Here is a 21,056-nt window from a genome sequence, read left to right as displayed (position 1 = left end):
ACAACCAGAGGTGACACCCGGAAACATTTTTTTACACAGCGAGTTGTAGCAATCTGAAATATATTGACTGAAAAGGTGGTAGAAATAGATTCAATAGTGACTTTCGAAAGAGAATTGGATTAACACTAGAAGGGAAAAAATTTACAGGCCATGGGAAAAGGGAGGGGTATGAATTGAATAGCTCTACCAAAGAGCCAGCGCAAGCCTGATGGACCAAATGGCCTCCTTCTCTCCTGCATGGTTCTACAATTCTATGATTTTAAGAGATAATGCAGAATTTATTATATGGTAACTTCATCAGATGAAATATGCATAAAAATTTGTTATCCAGCACCAGCAGGATGAAGAGATGTCCAAAACACACCCTGTCCACGTAAAATGCAGGTGGTTATGATGAGCAACTATTTGGTTAATATATGTATGTTGGCTCATTCAATGGCTCAGTTTAGAAATACACCCGTGACATAACTGAGTCACACAGAGCAGGAAAATGCCTGGCTATGCTGATTTAAATGGTTGGCAGTACAGGTGCTACATTTGACTTTACCTCCACAGTGGACCTCAGCACTACAATTGCCCTTAGTGCAATATTTGTCCTCAATACTACAAGTGGCCTGAGACTACAGTTGCTCTTAGAATTACAATTGCTCAGTGTTACAATTGATCTCATTACTGTGAGTTGCCTCAGTGTTACAAGTGGCCTTGGTAACCTTGAAATTAGGAAAAGAAAAATCAACTTGTTTCTTCCTCAGTTCATAATAGTGATCTCCAGAAGGAATTGCAACTGAGATGTTTAAAAGTGAGACGGATACTTATTTGACAGTAAGAATAGTCAAGGATAAGACAAAAGGCAAGAAAGTTGACATTAAAAAAATAGAAACTGGAGGAACAGCACCTCATCTTCCGACTAGGCACTTTACAGCCTTCCGGACCGAATATTGAATTCAACAACTTTAGATCTTGAACTCCTTCCCCCATCCCCACCCCCTTTCCGTTTCTTCCCCCTCCATTTTGTTTTTTCCAATAATTTATATAGATTTTTCTTTTCCCACCTATTTCCATTATTTTTAAATCTATACCTGTAATGCCCTGTCAGTCTTTCCACCCCACCCCCACTAGAGCTGTACCTTGAGTGTCCTGCCATCCATTCTTTATTAGCACATTCTCTTAGATAATATCACCACCTTTTACACGTCTTTGTTCCTTTGTCTGTGACATCTTTTGATTATCTGCTCCTATCACTGCTTGCTTGTCCCTACTACCACCCCCCCCCACCTTAAACCAGCTTATATTTCACCCCTCTCCTAACTTTACTCCGTTCTGCTGAAGGGTCATGAGGACTTGAAACGTCAACTCTTTTCTTCTCCGCTGATGCTGCCAGACCTGCTGAGTTTTTCCAGGTAATTCTGTTTTTGTATTAAAAAAATAGAGATGCCTTGGATTGATTTATGGGCCTAGAAATTTGGTTGCATAATGCCAATTTTTCAAGAGTTGTGTGGCCTACTAAGGCCCCAAAATGGCAGGCAAGATATTCATGCATACACCCAGCAGAAGAGCACCAATCACCATATTGGGTAAGGGCAAACAATAGGCATTCTTTACCAACTCCCTAAGCATGCTAAGGGATATGTGGATAAGGGGCCTAGATGTAAAGGAGCTACCAATTTGCTGTCACCCATTATTTGCCTAGTACTAAAAGTTAAAATAACCCCCAACATTTTTAGCATATTATTGTTCTATCTCCTGTAGCTTTGCACACGATAATTCAGAAAATGCAGTTTCTCTCTTATCTGCCTCTGCTGTCTTTCAGTTGCTGCTTCTCTCTCTTTCCTTGTCTCATCTGCCCCTTCTCTTTCTTTACTGCTATCTCATTTTTATCTCTTTTTTGTTCTCTATTGTTTTTTTCTTTTTTCAGATGGGGGCAGTGGCTGGTGGCATGATGTAGTGGGTAACAGAGATCAAAAGATCCAGGTTACATTTTGTGTGGGCTATAGAGGAAATGTAGCCTTCAGCAGCTCCTTTCCCATCCTCTGTCTCAAATACATGTTTCCTCCGCTCCTTGCTCCTATTGTGCTCCCTATCCCTTCACCTTTCACTACCCACTCACTCCCATCACTATTCCACCTCTTCTTTTAATCATCCATGAAATCACTTTATCTTTCCTTCTACTTGCATCATTATTACTCATTTCACCCTTAACCTTCTATCCACTCTCACTCCCAAGGGTGAGTAATGAGGAGCCAGTTGCTCCCTCACCCTCAACCTACTATCCTATCTGTTCGCTTCAAAAATACTCTTTGCTTTAAAAAGTAAACTATTTAAAAGAAAATAAATCAATGTAGAATGAGGAAAGAAATTGTTTGTCTTTCATTCTATTTATACCTTTCTCTTTTTCTCTCTCTGGCTCACAGAGGTTAGACATTATAATCTCTGACTCATAAGCATAAGGCACTAACATTAATCCTTTTCTAGTTGTTAAGAAAACTGGTATTGAAGAAAGAAAATGCCAGAAATAGTCCCAACATCAGCATGAATCTTGCATCAAGTGAAGGGGTCTCCAGGCCTCCAACAACAGTGATGTCATCAAGCAGGGTAAGCAGCCAATCACATTAAAGTATTCTGACAGACAACAAACCAGGAAGTAAAATGTATTTTTCACAAAATTTTACAGAGAACGAAATAAATTATTGAGACATATGCATGAGATTAATATAGAAGCTGAATTATCAAATTGTTTCATTAATTATTTTATTTTAAAAATATGTGAAAACTTTTTTTATTTTAATGGAGAAATTTGACATTCCACAAATATAAGATTAGTTTCCCAGGGATAATGAAGCTGTCCAGCAGTAATTATAAACTTAGTACAACGTTAAAACCCAGTTATCACCTCATTTAACAAGATACAGCTTGTTCAAGGGTTTTCATAGCAAATCTAATAGAGTGAAAGGGAAAATTTTAGTTATGTGATCTCTATTTGATTGTAGGCTGTGGAAACTTCAACAGTGCACTCAATGGGGCAGTGTAGAAACACTGACAGCAACTTATGGAATTTTGTGTTTATCTGCACATGTGTAAACTCCAGAAGTTGCTATCAGTTTCAGAGGAGTAATGATGGCAAACACTAACAGATTTGCCATCAGTACTACCACAAAATCTGGGCTATACTTCATCTTCTTCTGACTCCCCATCTTTCTTTCCAATCCCAGTCTCTCTCTCTATCTTTCTCTTTCTAACATTTGCTGAACACAAAATAAAGACTACAAGTGTGAAGTCATTTTCCCCTTACATTCAACCTCCTTTCCTTAAAAAAAAACTCAATGTCAATTTAACCTCAGTTCAGTTTAGTCTGTACAATCCAAATCCTGCCCACTGGCCAGAATTTTCCACCCCACCCCTCCCACCTTAACATAATGAGTACAAGGAAATCCTAACAATAATAAAACAATAACTTACATTTATATAGCATCTTTAGCATAGAAAAGAATGCTCCAAGGTACTTCACAAAGCCTTAATCAGAATGAAAATGAATATTGAGCCTAAGAAGAACATATTAGGAGGGATGATTGATAGTTTGGTCAAACAAATGAGATTTAAGTATCGTCTTAAAGGAGGACTGGAAGGTGAACAGGTTAAAAGATTTAGGGAAGCAATTCCTAAGTGTATGGCCCAGGCAGCTGAAGGTATGGCACCGATAGTGAGGCAGAGAGGGGGCGGGGGCGGGGGTGGGGGGGGAGGGGGGGGAAGGGATGCATGAAGCCAGAGTCAAAAAAATGGAAAATTCCTGGAAGTTAGAAGAGGTTACAATGATAGGGTGAGATGAGGTCATGAAGGGATTTAAGCACAAGGGGCGGGATTTTCTGGTCCCACCCGCTGAAGAACTGGAAACTCCCACCTGAATTCAACAGACTTTTTGCTGGTCTAACAAATTTTCTGCCCTGCCTGTGACAATCCCCGTGGCAGCTGGGACCGGAAAATCCTCCCCAAGAATTATAACAAATTTGAGTCTAGGGGAACCCAGGAGCCAATGTGGGTCATTGAATACAGGAGTGATGGTGAGGGATATGATATTTGTAGCATCGTACTAGTTAATCTGAAGTCTATGGAAGCTGAAAGATTGGAAATTGGCCAAAAGAACATTGGGACAAGTTTAAAGGTGACAACTAAATTGATGAAAGTTTCAGCAGCAGATGAGATAAACCAGGATGGAGATGTGCAATGTTACAGAGGTGGACGTAGGCAACCTATGTGATACAGAGAATATGGAGTTGGAAGACCAGCTCAGTGTTGAAGGGGATCCTGAGGTTACCAATAATCTGGTGCAGCCTGTGGCAAGGGAAGAGCATGGAATCAGTGGCCAGAATATGGAATCTGTTTATCAGCTGAGGGTGATGGTTTCAGTATTCCCAATATTTAGCTGCAGGAAATTTTGGCTTATCCAAGACTGATGTCAGAGAAGCAGTCTGACAACACAAAGGCAGTCGAGGAGTTGAGAGAGGTGGTATGTTATCAGCCCACATGTCTGAGGGTGTTGCCAAGGGATTGCATTTGGATGAGGAAGAGATGGGGGCCTTGGGGCACTCCAGGGGCATTGGTGTGGGGACAAGATGAGAAGGTATTGTTGTGGATATTGTATCTGTGACCCCCATAGGTAAGAGTGAAACCAAACAAGGGTCCATGCAATCTCTCGTTATAATTTTTTTTAAAGTCTCCATAAAATTTCCAGGAGTAAAGTTGGTTGGGCGATCACAGTATTTCCCCATTTTGTGTCGCATAGTCAGTGGGTACAGAGGCAGTACAGCTTTAAGTGTGGCTCTGCCTCCTCATGCTCAATCCCGGAAGATCTCGGCTTCCTTCCGAAGCTTGAGCTTCGGCAGAAACCAGGATCTTGATGACTTCTTTATCCGATGCGGAGAGGCGAGTGAACGAGTGTTTTTAAAAATCAATAAAGTGGCGGAAGATGGGGAGCAGAGAGGATGAATACGATTATTTGTTCAAAGGTGAGATTTTAAGATCAGTGTAGCAGCCGGTGAACCCATTAATAAAACCGTTTGACTCGGCACTGGGGGATGCCTCCTACTAACGCCACCCGTCGGACGCTTTACCGTGTTATTTCAGGAAGAAAATGTGGTGCAGATTGCTGGCAAAGAATCGGGAATTGCACCGGACCCAAGCTATGCCCCCGAATCTGTCTTAACGGAGCGAATTTAAAGGACAAATGCAATTAAGCGGCCTCATCCCTGCGGCTTATTATTTAAAACCTTTTTTATCAAAAGTAATTTTCCATCACTTGATCCTGGTTCTGGGTTTAAATTGATAATGTATGAGCTGGTGACACCTTGAGGAGCGGGTGGGTGGGGTTTGGTATTGACAGCTTCCTTCCTGTCCTTGCTGGAGTAAGAAAACGATTTTGATTCAGGATTCGGCTCTATAAGAGAAAAAAAATAATTCAATTCCTTTTGCTGGTTATTTCATATATCAGTGTATATATATGTGCATCTGCTAACATGTCTACATTTGCAATGTCAGTGTAGACTTGTCACATTATAATATAAGCCTTCTGCCAGATAGCTAACTCGGGGGTGTAACAAAAGGACACTTGGGATCTGAACTTGATATTGTGTGCTAACATACAGGCTTGGTCGATTGTTAATATAGATTTATAAAATGGCAGTAGAATAAGGTGAGAGACTTCAGGAACTCATAATCACCTAGTGGTCACTGTCTTGCAATTATCGTTGACATAACATTAATTGGGAATGTTGACATGGCAGTTTACAATGGTAAGTGTTGACAATTGAAAAGGAGACCACAAGAGTCACGCTGAGAAGAAGCAAGATTTATAAATTTTTTAAAACAGCACACCTCAAACATAAGATTTGATGTTCTTGTTTGCACAGAAAGATTGACGTGAAACAATTAGGTATGATGATAGAGGCAAAAACTTTGGAGTTATTTAATAGATGGTTAGATACTGTAATGGAGTTGGAACTGTAGGTTTAATTTTTCAGGATTAGCTATTATGGGCTGTATTGCCTTCCTCATGCATATCGTTTTTTTTTGTAGAATGCAGTGTTTTCCTGGAACTCGAGCCCATACTGCTTCATGCACTCAGTTTATCTTTACCTCATCGTTGTCCTCACCCATCCCAGCTGGGTTCAGTCAGATTAGGTTCCAGTGTACTTCTCATTCATTCAGGCAAAATGTTATTGATACTGAGAATGGTTTCTGGGTAGGGTAGTGGAGACAGAACTCTGGAATTCAAGAGACCTTTAGATGCTGTAAAGGTGGGTAGGGAGGGGGGGGTTGCAAGTTACTATCAAAGCTTAAGTTAGATGGGCTGAATGGCCTCTCTGAACCTGGGGTTGTGAATGTCAATACCACCATTGTTGTTGTTGTAACTTTGATTCTACAAGCTGACCATCTCACTGCATGATGTTGTTTTCCTCAAAACACCACTTTTCCCCTTGGTGAAAGATTGTGAGCTAGGAGACAGGCCTACATATCTGATGTATCATGGTTTCTTCCAGCATAGTCTGGTATTGCTTTGTTTCCACTGTTTTGGAACTGGCTCTGTGCTGTGTGTTTATTTCTGGTGTGTAGCCATCTGGTGTGTGAAATGCTCCACCCTGTTGTTTTTATCTAGTGATGCTTTGCTCGTATCTTCAGAACCAACAGAGGTTAAGTGAAAAGGAGAAATTAAACAACTGATTCTGAGCCAAAACAGGACACTGAGTGAGACAAGAGTCTCTTAGCATTTTGTGCTTATTTCAAAAAGAATTCAGAAAATTCTGCCATGCCGCAATTTAGAGCTCACGGTAAGGGGATAGCCATCTTTTCATGTAGGTTCCCTCCATCTCTCCTGAAGGAGCTGGCTGTTGCCTCCAGTGCAATTTTCCAATTTCTTCATTTTTAGATATTGCCTCCCGGATTCCTAATTATATTCTACAGTCAGTTATTTCTGGTTTTCGCACACATGGTAGTTTAAATTCAATATTCCAGCTGACTGCAGTCAGAATATCCTGTCCTTTTTAAAAAATTCATTCAAGGGCTGTGAGTGTCAGTGCCAAGGCAAGAATTTATTACCCACCTCTAATTTCCCTCAGGAAGATGGTGGTGAGCCACCTTCTTGAGCTGCAGTTTGTGTGCAAAGGAACTCCCACAGTACTGTTACTGTTCTAGGATTTTACCCCAGCAAGAGTGAAGGAATGGAAATGTATTTCCAAATCAGGATGTTGTGTGCCTTGCAGGTGGCGCTATTCCTATACATCTGCTGCCCTTGTTCTTCTAGGTGCTGGGGGTGTTTGTCTAGTTAAGTTTCTGGTCAAAGGTAGCCCCCAGTATGTTGATATTGGGAGATTCAACCATGATAATACGGTTGAAGCTAAAAGGGAGATGGTTAGATTCTCTCTTGTTCAAGATGATTATTGCTTGGCACTTGTAGGGCACGAATATTACTTGCCGCTTAGCAGTCCAATCCTGAATGTTGTCCATCACTTGCTGCACGTGGGCACAAACTGCTTCACTATCTGTGGAATTGTGAATGGTAATAAAAACTGTGCAGTCATCAGTAAACATCCCCAGTTCTTATAATGAAGGGAAGGTCATTGATGAAGCAGCTCAAGATGGTTGGGCCTTGGACACTGCCCTGAGGATCTCCTGCAGCAATGTCCTGGAGCTGAGATGATCGGCCTCCAATGACCACAACCATCTTTCCTTGTGCTAACTATGACTCCAGCCAGTGGAGAGTTTTCTCCCTGATTTCCATTGACTTCAATTTTATTAGGGCTCCTTGATGCCACCATAAAATTCCCAGGCCGGGATTTTCTGGCCCTGTTGTGACGAGACCTGCCGCTGGAGGTTTGGTGACCCAGCCAAAAGTCCACTGATTTTGGGCAGGACCAGACAACCAGTCACATATCCTGTGCATTATTTCCAGTTTGTGGCTTATGCATTCAAAATTACTTTTAACAGTCTCAGTACATTACCCTGACAAACGGTTCTCACCTGAAGTAATATTAAGCTGTCTTTTTGTCCCAGATATAAACAGGCCTGTTGTGTATTTCCTCAATCTTCGTTTTATTAACATAAATTTTGCTTCTGGATTTTTTTAAAAATAGTTCCATCTATAGAAAATCATTTGAAATTGAGTTGTTCAAGGTTATAAATTTGTGCTGGTACATTTCTATATTTCTTGCAGTGATTAATGGGTAGGACACACTTTATTCCTCAGGGCATTAATGTAATGCTCCCTGGTATATTGCAATGTTCTGTCATGGAATTAACATTGGATGCCTTACATGCCAAAATGGGTAAAGACTTCAGTGATGGAACAGAGGCACACAAACTGGATGATCCTGAGTTTGATGCCTTTTCTGTAACTGATCTCATTTTGGGAAAGGGTTAGGGACTCTACAACAGGCATCAGCAGCCCCTAATTAGGGTGGAAAATTAAAGAAGGGAAAACGGGGAACAAATGTTCCATAAATAAACACAACTAACTTTGGTAACTACATAGAACTTACAGCACTGAAACAGGCCATTCAGGTCAACAGGTCTGTGCCGACATTTATCTACACACTAGCCTCCTCCCACCCTTCTTCATCTATTCCTATCAACTGATCCTTCAGTTCCTTTCTCCGTCATGTGTTTACCTAGCTTCACATTAAATTAATTTATGCTATTCAACATGACTACTCCTTGTGGTAGTGAGTTCCACATTCTAACCACTCTCTGGGTAAAATGAGGTGATAAACACTTTACAAATAATGAAGCTTGCAGTCTGGTAATTTTGTAATCTTATAGCTGTTAAATTTCCTGTCTTAAATTTTAATAAATATCAGCTGCAATCTGTAACGGACACCTTGTGACCCCTGACAGGATGGAGGCAGAATTCTGCATAATCAGCCTTCCTTTACTCAGTTATCAGCTAACCCCAGCCTGACCTTACCAGACAGCAGCTTGCTTGCCTTTGTGTCACCAGTGATGTGTTAACCTCTTTAAAAATAATTGACGACTGTGGCCATTATTTTACTGTAAACCTTTGCTGGTGCAGGTACCAGCTTCCCTCTCATAACTCAGTTAAGTGGCCAGTCTTCATGTGTGTGCTTTAACAGTGAGTGTTGACTGGCTATTTGATCTTGGGATCTCAAAGCCTAATCTTACCCTCCTTACAAGATGTCTTTGCAAGCACTTCCCACCTGCTGGACTGAATAGCAATCAAGAGCAAGAACCCTGGCTAATGTTTTCCTCCCTACTTCAAGCCAATTGTTGCTAAACTAACATAGAACAGAGCACAATTTGAAATTGGCTTAATACCACACAAGGTGGTGCACCCTCTCCCCCAGAGCCATTGAGGGAGCTCAAACTGCTTACATGGGCCCACTTTGAATTGCCTAACAGAAGCAGGTTAACGTTCAAATGCATATCTGTAATATAATAAAAGAAAGGAGCATTGATAAAAGATCTAGCCTCCTAGTGAATTTATCTGGTTTCTGCTTTTAACAAGAAGCCCAATCTTAAACTATTAATAAGAATCTTTGCCTTGGTAACCAGCTGATTCTGTGAGCCTGCTTCAGACTGTAACCTGTTGGATGCCCTTTCTTATTATGTAATTTAAAAGCCACAGCTGGTTCCCAAATGTTGGCTGGGACCAATTCTCACTTTATCTGTTTTTCAGCTGTGTTCACTGATGCCGAGAGTGAAATTCAGAGTGAACCCTGGACAGATCTACATCCCAAAATCATTAACAGGGCTTAGACTCACTGCAGAAAAACACAACTATGCTCTTTCTCATGAGGGAAATATGCAACCAAAATGAAGGTCATATATATAGTGGAGAATTGCAAAGAGAAAGCTTTAGAAAATTGAGGAACTGCCAAAATTTCCAGTCAGGAACTTGAATGTTTTTCAGTATGGTAGAATTTTGTGTTCATCATGCTGAAGAACATTATTGTTGGGGATTCAAATATTTTGCTAGATCTTGTTACCATTCTTTGCATCAAGTTATTCACATAGGTATACCTGAACTTTTACCACTGCTACGGGCATGGTGTCTGAGATGCAACTCTCCAAGATCCCGACGCTCCTCCAATTCTGGCCACTTGTGCTTCCCTGATTTTAATCTTTTTTTTTATACGTTCATGGGATGTGGGCATCACTGGCTAGGCCAGCATTTATTACCCATCCCTAATTGCCCTTGTTCAGAGGGCATTTAAGAGTCAACCACATTGCTGTGGGTCTGGCATCACATGTGAACCAGACCAGGTAAGGACAGCAGATTTCCTTCCCTAAAGGACATTAGTGAATCAGATGGGTTTTTATGACAATCGGCAATGGTTTCATGGTCATCATCAGACTTTTAATTCCAGAGTTTTATTGAATTCAAATTTCATCATCTGCCATGGTGGGATTCTAACATTACTCTGGGTCTTTGGAATACCAGTCCAGTGACAATACTGCTACGCCACCGCCTCTCTTTATTCCACCGTTGGCAGCTGTAATTTCAGCTGTCAAGGTTCTAATCTCTGAAATTCGTTCTCTACCACTCTGTCTCTCTTTCCTCTTTTAAGATACTCTTTAAAGTCTACCTTTTTGACTAAGCTTTTGGTCATCAGCCATAGTATCTCCTTAAGTAGCTTGTTGTGGCTTGTGTTATCTGACCTTCCCTCTTACTGGAGAACATGTGTGACAGCAAGTACAGGAGAGTGGAAAAAAACTTAGGAAAACTTACAACTTAGGAAAACTATGGGGAGAAAATATAAATCCCCGTGCTGCTGTGTGCTATTGCTTGATATTTGCCCAGAGTCCCAGCTAAATGGTGATCACGTTTGAAGTTTTTCTATTGCTTATTTACTTTGGCTGAAATTTCAAACTGATTCAGATATAGCCTTTAATCAAACTGTGACTGTATTGTGCTCTGTGAGCAGTGACTCTAGTGTTGATGGTGTAATTGATGTTTCTACAATACCATACTTCATACTATTAGAGAAGGGTTCTGGGCATCCATGGATCAGAATCATATAAGAGAGCAGCATCATGGGATTGTGCCCAAATTCTAAGTTTCCACATGGCAGTGCATTAGGGGAGAAGACAAAGATGCCAGGCACATCCTTGTGAAGTCGGAGCAAAAATCAGAGGATGAATGATAATTACTCTTGTAAGGAACTCAGCAGCTGGTGGTGGAGGAACACTGTCATTGGCTTGGTAGCAGGCCTCCCATCCTCTGGACTAGAGATGGTCTGAACCATATGCAGATCTAGTGAAAGGAGGCTAGAGAACAGAACAGCTGTAAATGATGCATTCAGTCCTTTTATAATGGTTTTATCATGAGATTTGACTCTGACAGTAACAATTTCAACTATTTCCTTTCTAGTTGTGCTGATTGGAGACTCCGGGGTTGGAAAGAGCAATCTCCTGTCTAGGTTCACACGTAATGAGTTTAACCTGGAGAGTAAGAGCACCATTGGAGTGGAGTTTGCCACCAGGAGTATCCAGGTAGATGGAAAGACAATTAAAGCACAGATCTGGGACACAGCGGGACAGGAGCGATATCGTGCCATCACTTCAGCGTAAGCATCCTTTTTGATCACTTTCTTCCCCCTACCTCTATCTCCGGAAGGTCTTGCGGCACAGTGAATAGCATCCCTGCCTCTGAGTCAGGAGCTCTGGGTTTGATTCTCACCCCAGCACTTAATGGCCCAGAAAGGTGCATTCATAATAGGGCCAAACAGGTTGCTTATCTTCAAGTCCTTCCAACACATGCCAATGATGGGCTATAATTGTGTGAGAGATTCCTGGTCAGCCAGAAGAATGTTGGAGCCTCTACCATCACTACCTATAGCTCCAGACTACAACATATGTGTAAAAGTGCATGTTGCCACAGCAACTTGTACCCACTGAGTGATCTGTAACGCACCACCACCGCTTCTATCTCCCTAATATCCCCAAGGCCAATTTTCCACTATTGGGATGCTCTCCATATTTCTGCAATGTCACTATATACCACCTTCCGAAAAATATGAATAGCCTGGAATGAGCAAGTTCTGATTCCCCTTGGTGCAGGGCTTTTTTAAAAAGACAAGAAATACAAACTCCACAACTTAGAACTTCCCATAAGTCAATAAATAATAACAAACTTGAAGCACAAGTGATGTTGCACGCAGTAATAGTGCAAAAGACACAATGTCTCCTCAAAGCAACAAACACAATCTGTTGCAATAGCTAAACCTGCAGCGGTGATTAGCAGGTGTAAGTCTCTCCTTGATTAATTACAGTTTGTAGTAGGTCTTTTCCTTCTCCTATCCTCGTTTTGAAGCACTGGGCATTTCTGGGAATAGTTCCACAGGTGTTGACACTCGCTGGGGCATGATGCCTTGGGCACCAGCTGCCTTCTCCTGTTTCATTCAAAGTGTCTATTGTACATGTGTGGGCTTGGATATTCAATGTCAAGAAGCTATACGACAGCAGGAGCATCAATTTCCACCCCAATCTCAACGTGTGTTCATCAGCATGCTTTCTAACTGGGTCACTGACAGTGATAAGGAGCAGGAAACTTGATTTTCCTCTCCTTACACTGGAGCACTGAGGCAATCGTAGCACCTCTATTGTTACCCCTGTCTCAGCTCAGCTAATTCAGCATAGATCAGGGATTGAAGAGGCACGTTCCTGTTCTGTATGGCCAAGTAACATAGCAGACAACTCATGTTTCAGTTCCACATACCACATATACTGCAGGTTTCGGCAGGTGAGCAAGAGTGAGGACTAATACAATCTGAGTTGTTTCTGCTCTCAGGTACTACCGTGGGGCTGTTGGTGCTCTGCTTGTTTACGATATTGCCAAACATCTAACGTATGAGAATGTCGAACGATGGCTGAAGGAGTTGCGTGATCATGGCGATAACAACATAGTCATCATGCTGGTCGGAAACAAGAGTGACCTCCGTCATCTGAGAGCTGTTCCAACAGATGAGGCGCGTGCCTTTGCTGGTAAGTCACTTGGTAGCTCGAAGCAATCTAGAACCTCTGAGTTTTTTAATTCTACATACTGTGCTCAGAGCTGGTGGGAGGCTGTGGAACAGAATAATGTGCAGAGAGGTGTTGGTGAATTTTATAAGACATTTTTTATTCTCTTCTTACCACCCCTTCCTCTTTACTTCTGGCGCCAGTAGCACCTGCATAACACTGACTAGCTGCTATGGCACAGATTCAAACATGTTGAGTTATCAAGTTGTTAAATGCTCACAGATGTGATTTATTGTGTTCCGTTGAGGAAACCCTTTATAGTTTTCTCATAGGCCCTGATCTGACAACTCAGAGTTTACTTCTGGGGTCAGACTAAGACCTAAGATGGGCTTCATCGATGTCTCTAAGACCGGGTTTTTGGTTTCTATTTCACTCATTCCATGAATTGCACCTCTGCAGCTTTTAAACCCTGTTGTACAATTACATATTGTGGCCTTACCTTCACTCATTTCAAACCGAGACAGTGTCAGTAATGCCAACCCTATCGTTTCATCAATAAACAACCTATATAAAGCCTTTAACGTAAAACTGTGTACCAAGGAACATTATGGGTGGAATTTCATGGGGTGGGGGCACCCAATCGCTTACCAACCCCCACACCCCGCCCCCATTCCAAGAACTGGCCAGGAGTTGATGGACCAAAATGAAGCCCGCCCTGCAGCAATAATGTGCTGCTAGCAAGCTAAACAGGCTAAGTGGCACTTTTGTCCCTCAGTGGGAGGAAGTCCCACCCTCGAGAGCTGTTGGGAAATCTGATTGGCCAGCAGTGTCAGAACTGAACAGTGGGTTCTGCTGGGACAGCAAGCATCTCCACGAAGAACAGAAGATGGATGTCAGAGCCAGGTATGTTGGGCCTTTTTAGGTGGGGAGGGATTGGGCAGCCTAATGAGGGGCTGAGGGCACTGAAGGGTAAGTTTTGGAGACCAGCGAAGAGGAACAAAGGTGGGGGGTAATATCTTGGGGTGGGGAGGCCCTGATGTGCAAAGGGCCCCCGAATGCTGGGGCCCCGCCACTTCCTTCCCACCTTTGCAAAAAAATATTTTTCAAAAGCGGGCTTCTCACTTCCTCCCACTTGCCCATGCCAACTATTGTATGGCATGGGCAGCATGAATATAGGTTAATTCCCTTGGTAACAAGCTCAATTGCCCATTAATTATTTATTTAAAAATGGCAGGTGGGCTGCCGATTTTGGCACCCACCCACCGTATTATTGGGACTGGGTGGGGGGTGGGTGGGAAGGCCGTGAGCTTGCCACCCCTTGTATTTTATGCAAAATAAAACACCCCTGAAAACACACCCATTGGGATCCATAAAATCTAGTTCTATAAAACAAAATATGACACTGAGTCACATAAGGAAATATTAAGTCTGATGACTAAAAACTTGGTCAAAGAGGTAGTTTGCAAGGAGTGTCTTAAAGGAGGAAACAAGACAGAGGTATAGGGAGGGAATTCCAGAGTTTAGGGCCCTGACAGCTGAAGGCACATCCACCAACAGTAGAGCAATTAAAATCAGGGATGCCCAAGAGGCCAGAATTAGATGAGCGCAGGTGTCTTGGTTGGTTGTGGGACTGGAGAAGATTACAGAGAGAGGGAAGGGTGAGACCATGGAGGGATTACAAAACAAGAATGAGAATTTTAAAATCCAGAAGTTTCTTGATTAGGAGGTCAGTGAGCACAGGATTTTGGTGCAAGTTAGGAGGTTTGGATGACCTTAGGTTTACAGAAGGTAGAATGTGGGAGAGCAACCTGAAGTGCATTGGAATAGTAAAATCTAGAGGTATCAAAGGCATGAATGTGGGTTTCAGCAGCAGATGAGCTGAGATAGGGGCAAAGTCAGATGTTGTTATGAAGGTGGAAATAGGCCATCTTAGTGATAGCGTGGTCAGAAGCTCATCTCGGGGTCAAATATAACACCAAGTTTGCGAATAGTCTGATTTAGTCTTGACAGTTTATAGGAAGAGTAATGGAGTTGGTAGCTGGAGAATGAAGTTTGGATTGGGGACTGAAAATAAATGGGCAGCATTTTCCCCCGTCAGAGGGGTTGTGCAGGTGTGGGCGGGCGGATTCCTGATCGGCGCCCCCCCCCCCCCGAAGTTGGGGGCGCGCTGCCATTTTACGTCGGCGGGCCAATTAAGGCCTGCTCAGCGTGACATCCGCCCAGAAACGCTGTGCGCTCCCTGTGCAGGTGGGAGGGTATTCCGTGAGCCGGGAGGGTGCTCCTTCGCGCATGCGCGCAAAAGAGCGCACAGATCTCCCTGAGGCAAAGTGCTGCCTCAGGGAGCTCAGCTCAAGTTTGAAAACTTTATTAAAGGGAGAAAAAAATATTCCTGACATGTCCCCTCATGTGACACTGTCAATTACTTTTATTTAAAAATTTTAGACACATTTTAAATCCCTCATGAAACCTCATCCTGCCCGTGGATGAGGTTTCATGTTTTTTCTGCAGGCCGCCTGGGCTCTTCGCCTGCCTGCCAACCTTAAGGTTGGACAGGCAGGTCCATTAATTGGCTTAATTACTTTTTTAAAGGCCTTAAGGGGCTGTTGACAGTTTGGCGGGCACGCAGCCGACTCCAGTGCGCACCCGCCGAATTAAAGATCAGAATGACGCGCGGTGACGTCGGGACGCATGCCCAACGTCACCCCGCGTCATTTTATGCGTCGGCGAGCGGGCCTTGACCCCACTCGCCGACCAGAAAATGCAGCTCAATGTCTTAGTCTTCGCAATATTTAACTGGAGGAATTTCCTGTTCATCCAGTACTGGATGTTGGATAAGCAACTGATAATTTAGCAACAGTGGAGGAGTCGAGTGAGGTGGTGGCGAGGTAGACCTGGGCGTTATCAGCATGCATTTCTAGAGACAAACTCTTAAAATTTAAGAGATTTGGTATATAACTCGAGTTACATTTTTTAAAAAATATAAACCAATATAGAACAAAAAACCTGGAAAGATGGATGCAAAATAGTCAAAAAAGAAAACAGCTCCTTGTAACCAAAACATTAACAGCATAGGAACTGCTGACCTCTTTTACCCTCTGGGAAAAATCCCTTAGTTATATGTAAATCTAGGCAATACTTAAACTAGAATACTCTACAAGGAAACATTAATAAATCCCTCGGTTCAGTGATCCAGTGAAGATTATATTGAAATGGGAAGATAAAAGTCAACAAAGCTGGAAAACCTGCTGAGTGCAGAAGGGCTGGTACTTGGTCGAATAAAACATTAGGCATTTGCACCTTACTAAATAATCTTGGAAATGTGTAATCACAGCCCTTACAAATCTTTCACTAACCTTCCATTGTAAATATAAACCATTCAAAGAACATGAAGAAAACCGAACTGAAATTTTACAATGTTTAAAAGCAATGCAGATCTGATCATTAGCACTTACAGAAGATGATGGTTATATCATCATCATCCACAATCCAGCATGAGCTGGCTGTCCATGACTGCCAGAGCCACGGTTCATGGTAAACTTTGGGAAAAGCATTGGCCTCTTTTGCGGGCAAGCGTATGTGTTTAGAAAGAAGACAAAGACATAAGTCCCAGTGCGAGATCATGAATGAGGCTTAGAAATTGCATCTCTCACGAAGAACTTTGTAATACTGTGGCACCCTCACTTCCTACAAATGTAATGAGCTGTTTTTGCACATTTTAAATTTGTTCAGATGATTTAAAGGAATTAACAACTCTTTCCATCTCTTTGGATTCTCCTGGTGGCATAAATGTACACTAAAAATAATCTAATATTTACCTACAATAATCTGTGACTTGCAGGTACCTGACATAACAAACCCCCAAATCTTCTGGTAGAATGTGCATACCTGTTCAAATATCATGTCCAATGAATCTCGGAGACAAGGATGTCTGTGTGTGAAATTATTGAAGTTTTAGATTAACTAAAAACATTAACCCCTTTTCCTATATGGATTACAATGGGTCTGGTTTCCTGTGCTATGAGCAGGGGACCTGGCCAATGAAGTCGTTCCCTAGGATTTAGACGATGCTAGGTCACATCTTTGGTAACCCAGAAGTCTCAGCTGCCATTATGATGCAAAGGCTCCTTCCTGTCTGTGATCTCGCCAAGCTCTGGAGACCTAGTATGGCAGGTCTCTTTGAGGTGACAATTCTGACTTTTTAAAAAGTCTCAATGAATATTGTATATGTTTTTTTGCACATCTGGTGGCATTGTTACTGATAGTCTTGGGCCTGTTGAATTATTGGTAGCTATCTGATTGTCCCTTTAAACCACTAAAGTTACTTTCTGTGTGGAGTTGATCTAAATATCATGATATTGTTTGCAACTGGTGTTGGAAGCTTCTCTGAATTGACAGCGCTTGGTCCCTTTCCTTTGGTAGAAACTAGGTTATCACAGCAACAAATTCCTATATTTTTTAAATGTACATTTTTTAAGCATCTAGGTATTTTACTGTTTTATGCAAAGTGTGAAATCTGATTGGCGACATATCCCATAACTTTTATATGTTACTAGTCAGTCTCCCCTAGTACTACTTGCAAAACACAATGAAGGTGTGTGTCACTCTAAGATTACGAAGTTTAATTATAAGTAAGTGGGTTCATGCACAGTTGAACTGAGATATTGTGGCTCTGGTATGTTCTGTTTTTGGAGTATTTCAATGTTCGCCTTTGTGTTCATATTAACCTTTCTTTGCAAAAAAATCTGCATTAGACGGTATGTGAGACTTGAAGTATTTCAGCTAAGAGTATGACTGACATGAAATGCATACATATATCAAACTTTTGGGGTTTTTTTGGTGCAAAAAGGAAGGGTATTTGAACAAAATCTACCTTCACCCTAATCTTTCTTCCACTATAAATCACAGACTATACTCACAAAACCCCACATGAATAGATTCTTCTGAAGCTTACTGATCTCTAGATTGTTCACATGGGCCAACATTGAGGGGGTTTCTATCTGATTTTCCAGGATCATTGAGACTAATGAGATTTCTTCTGTTTCCTTCACATGTAGAGAAGAATTGTCTTTCATTTATTGAAACATCTGCCTTGGATTCAACTAATGTAGAGGAGGCGTTCCAAAATATCTTGACAGGTAAAATCAAAAGCATTGGAAATGGATTGGAGATAGTGCAGACAAGAATCACAAGAATGGTTACAGGGATGATGAATTTCAGTTATGAAAATATGTTGGAGAAGTCAGGACAGTTTTCCTTGAAGAAAAGAAAGCTGAGAGGAGATGATTTGATAGAGGTATTCAAAATAATGAGGGGTCTGGACAGAGTAGATAGGGAGAAACTGTTCCCACTCGTGATAGGATCGAGAACAAAAGGGCACAGATTTAAAGTAATTGGCAAAAGAAGCAAAAGCGAAATGAGAAAAAACTTTTTCACGCAGCAAGTGATTAAGGTCTGGAATGCACTGCCTGTGTGTGTGGTAGAGGTTCAATCGAAGTATTCAAAAGGGAATTAGACTGCTATCTGAAAAAGAAGAATGTGCAGGGTTACAGGGAGAATGGCACTAAGTGAATTACTTATTTGGAAAGCCGGTGTAGATACAATGGGCCAAATGGCCTCCTTCTGCGCTGTAATGATTTTGTGTGAAAAAGAATGTCTGCATCCTTGCTGAGCAAGGTCTCTGTTCACACTCTAGTTTCTGCTGTCAATTAATCTCAATTGGGGAAATAAAAGCAAAATGCTGTGGATGCTGGAGATCTGAAATGAAAACTTAAAGTGCAGGAAACACTCAGGTCCTGCAGCATCTGTGGAGAGAGAAACAGAGTTAACATTTTGAATCCAATATGACTCTTTTTCAGACCTGAACAGAGGTAGAAATGTGATAGGTTTTATACTGTTGAAAAAAGGGGGAAAGGCAGTTGCAGCAAAAGGAAAGGTCAGGGATAGGTTAGAGATTGGGGGGGGAGATTAAAATGACAAAAATGTCATGGAACAAAAGGCAAAGAGAGTGGTAATAGTAGTAGTAAATGAACAAAGCACTGGTCTAGAGTAGGTGTTAATAGCAGAAAAAAGGTCAGCGCTGTTTGGAAGCAAAACATGAGAACAAGTTACAGACTAGCACTAGGGGAAAAAATATATAAAATGGAGGACAGAGTTCATGGTCTGAAGTTGTCGAATCCCGTGTGGAGTCCAGAAGGCTGTAAAGTGCCCATTCAGAAGATGAGGCACTGTTCTTCAAGCATGCACCGGTCTTCACTGGAACACTGCAGCAGGCGAAGGACAGAAATGTAAGCATGAGAGCAAGGTGGTGAACTGAAATGGCAAGCAACCAGAAGATGGGGGCCATGCTTGCGAACTGAATGGAGGTGTTCCACAAAGCGGTTGCCCAGTCTGCATCTTGTCTTCCCAGTGTAGAGGAGACCGCGTTGTGAGCAGTGAATATAGTAGACTAAATTGAAAGAAGTACAAGTAAATCACTGCTTCACCTGGATGGAGTGTTTGGGGCCTTGGACAGTGAGGAAGGAGGAAGTAAAGGGACAGGTGTTACACCCTCTGAGATTGCATGGGAAGATGCCCTGAGAAGGGGATGAGGTGTTGGGAGTGATAGAGGAGTGGGCCAGGGTGTCGCGGAGGTAAAAGGTCCCTACGGAATGCTGAAGGGGAGGGGAAGATATGTTTGGTGGTGGCATCATGCTTGAATTGGTGGAAATGGCGAAGGATAATCCTTTGAATGCGGAAGCTGGTGGGGTGGAAAGTGAAGACAAGGGGAACCCTAACATGGTTCTGGGTTGGAGAGGACTGGGTGAGGGCAGGAGTCTGGGAAATTGGTTGGACACGGTTGCGGGATTGATCTCAAATGGGGCTTTGTTAGAGTAACTAAAATTATTTTTCTTTTCCAGAAATTTACCGTATAGTTTCTCAGAAGCAGATCTCGGACCGATTGACTCATGAATCACCTGGCAGCGATGTGGTCGAGATCGATGTGCCCCCAACAAGCGACGGGCAGAAATCTAATAAACTGCAATGTTGCCAGAATATGTGACCTACTGCAGCTGCTGTTCTAGTTCCACACTCCTGCCTGTGCATTATAGTGTTTTTGGAAGGCTTCTGTCCAATGCCCATTATGATTTAATCTGTTTCTTTTGGATTTTCTTTGCTGCAACTACAGAACAAATATTTCAAATTTTCAAAATAATTAGCAATTAATTGCTTGAAACATAGTGGTGATAGCATGCGATCCCTCTCCACGAGGCCTGAAAATATGCTGTTACTAAAACAATGATAGGTTTACGACCCCTTAGTTTCAGCTGAAAATAGCTATGCAGAGCCAGCTGAAATGCTTTCCCTCTCTGTTTCGGTGCCTAGTTGCAGGGATGAAAGCTTTGCCTCTCTGTGGCTCTTAAGGCCTGAAGGAGGTGAGATTGGGATTGTCTCATTCCAATTCCAACTGGGACTGGATGAACAGTGTAAACCTGGAATTATTCAGTTTCAGACCACCAGAAACCACAAGGCAATAACCTGAAATAATTTTCAAAGGAGAAATTATTTATCCAGAAAAAAGTTGGTGAAATACTTGTTATATTGCATAACTGCTGCAGTTTTATAGTTAATAAAATTCAAAAATAATTGTATTGTGAAATTCTAGGAGTGTTCTCAGCCTGTTCTTGTATTTATTTATTAGTAAACAAGCTGCTGTATCAGAGAACATATCTCGTGCCCATCTATGTGTCATGTTCATAAAACAACTTATATTTCTATGGGAAGAATTTTCCCCCCGTTTGGAGGGGGGTGGGGGGGAAGTGCAGGAGTGGGTGCAGGCAGGCGCGCCTCCGATCAGCACTCCCAATCGGGGGGTGCCGCCGTTTTAATTGGGTGGGCCAATTAAGGCCCGCCCAGCGTGATGTCCGCCAGGGAGCACTATGCGCTCCCTGTGCGGGTGGTGGGGGGAATTCCCTCAGCTGGGAGTGCATTGTTTTGCGCATGCGCGTGAAAGAGCACACTGATCTCCCTGAGGCTAAGACACTGTCACATGAGTTGGGACATGTCCATCACTTTAACCCAAACCTTTATAAAATATTTAAAAACCCTCATGAAAC

General features: G+C 42.2%; 1 protein-coding gene across 1 annotated transcript; it reads left to right on the top strand.

Annotated features, from left to right (window-relative positions):
* The first annotated feature begins 4,829 nt into the window (after positions 1–4,829).
* On the top strand, positions 4,830–20,602 carry LOC144688818 (ras-related protein Rab-11B-like). The gene is made up of 5 exons (XM_078555785.1): positions 4,830–5,000; positions 11,375–11,570; positions 12,794–12,987; positions 18,018–18,098; positions 19,860–20,602. Exons 1-5 carry the CDS (start codon positions 4,961–4,963, stop codon positions 20,000–20,002), a joined length of 654 nt encoding a protein of 217 aa, XP_078411911.1. The 5' UTR covers positions 4,830–4,960; the 3' UTR covers positions 20,003–20,602.
* The last annotated feature ends 454 nt before the right edge of the window (positions 20,603–21,056 follow it).

Source organism: Cetorhinus maximus, chromosome 13 (assembly GCF_964194155.1).
Source record: "Cetorhinus maximus chromosome 13, sCetMax3.hap1.1, whole genome shotgun sequence".
NCBI classification, from domain to species: Eukaryota; Metazoa; Chordata; class Chondrichthyes; order Lamniformes; family Cetorhinidae; genus Cetorhinus; species Cetorhinus maximus.
This window is presented reverse-complemented; position numbering and strand designations above follow the sequence as displayed.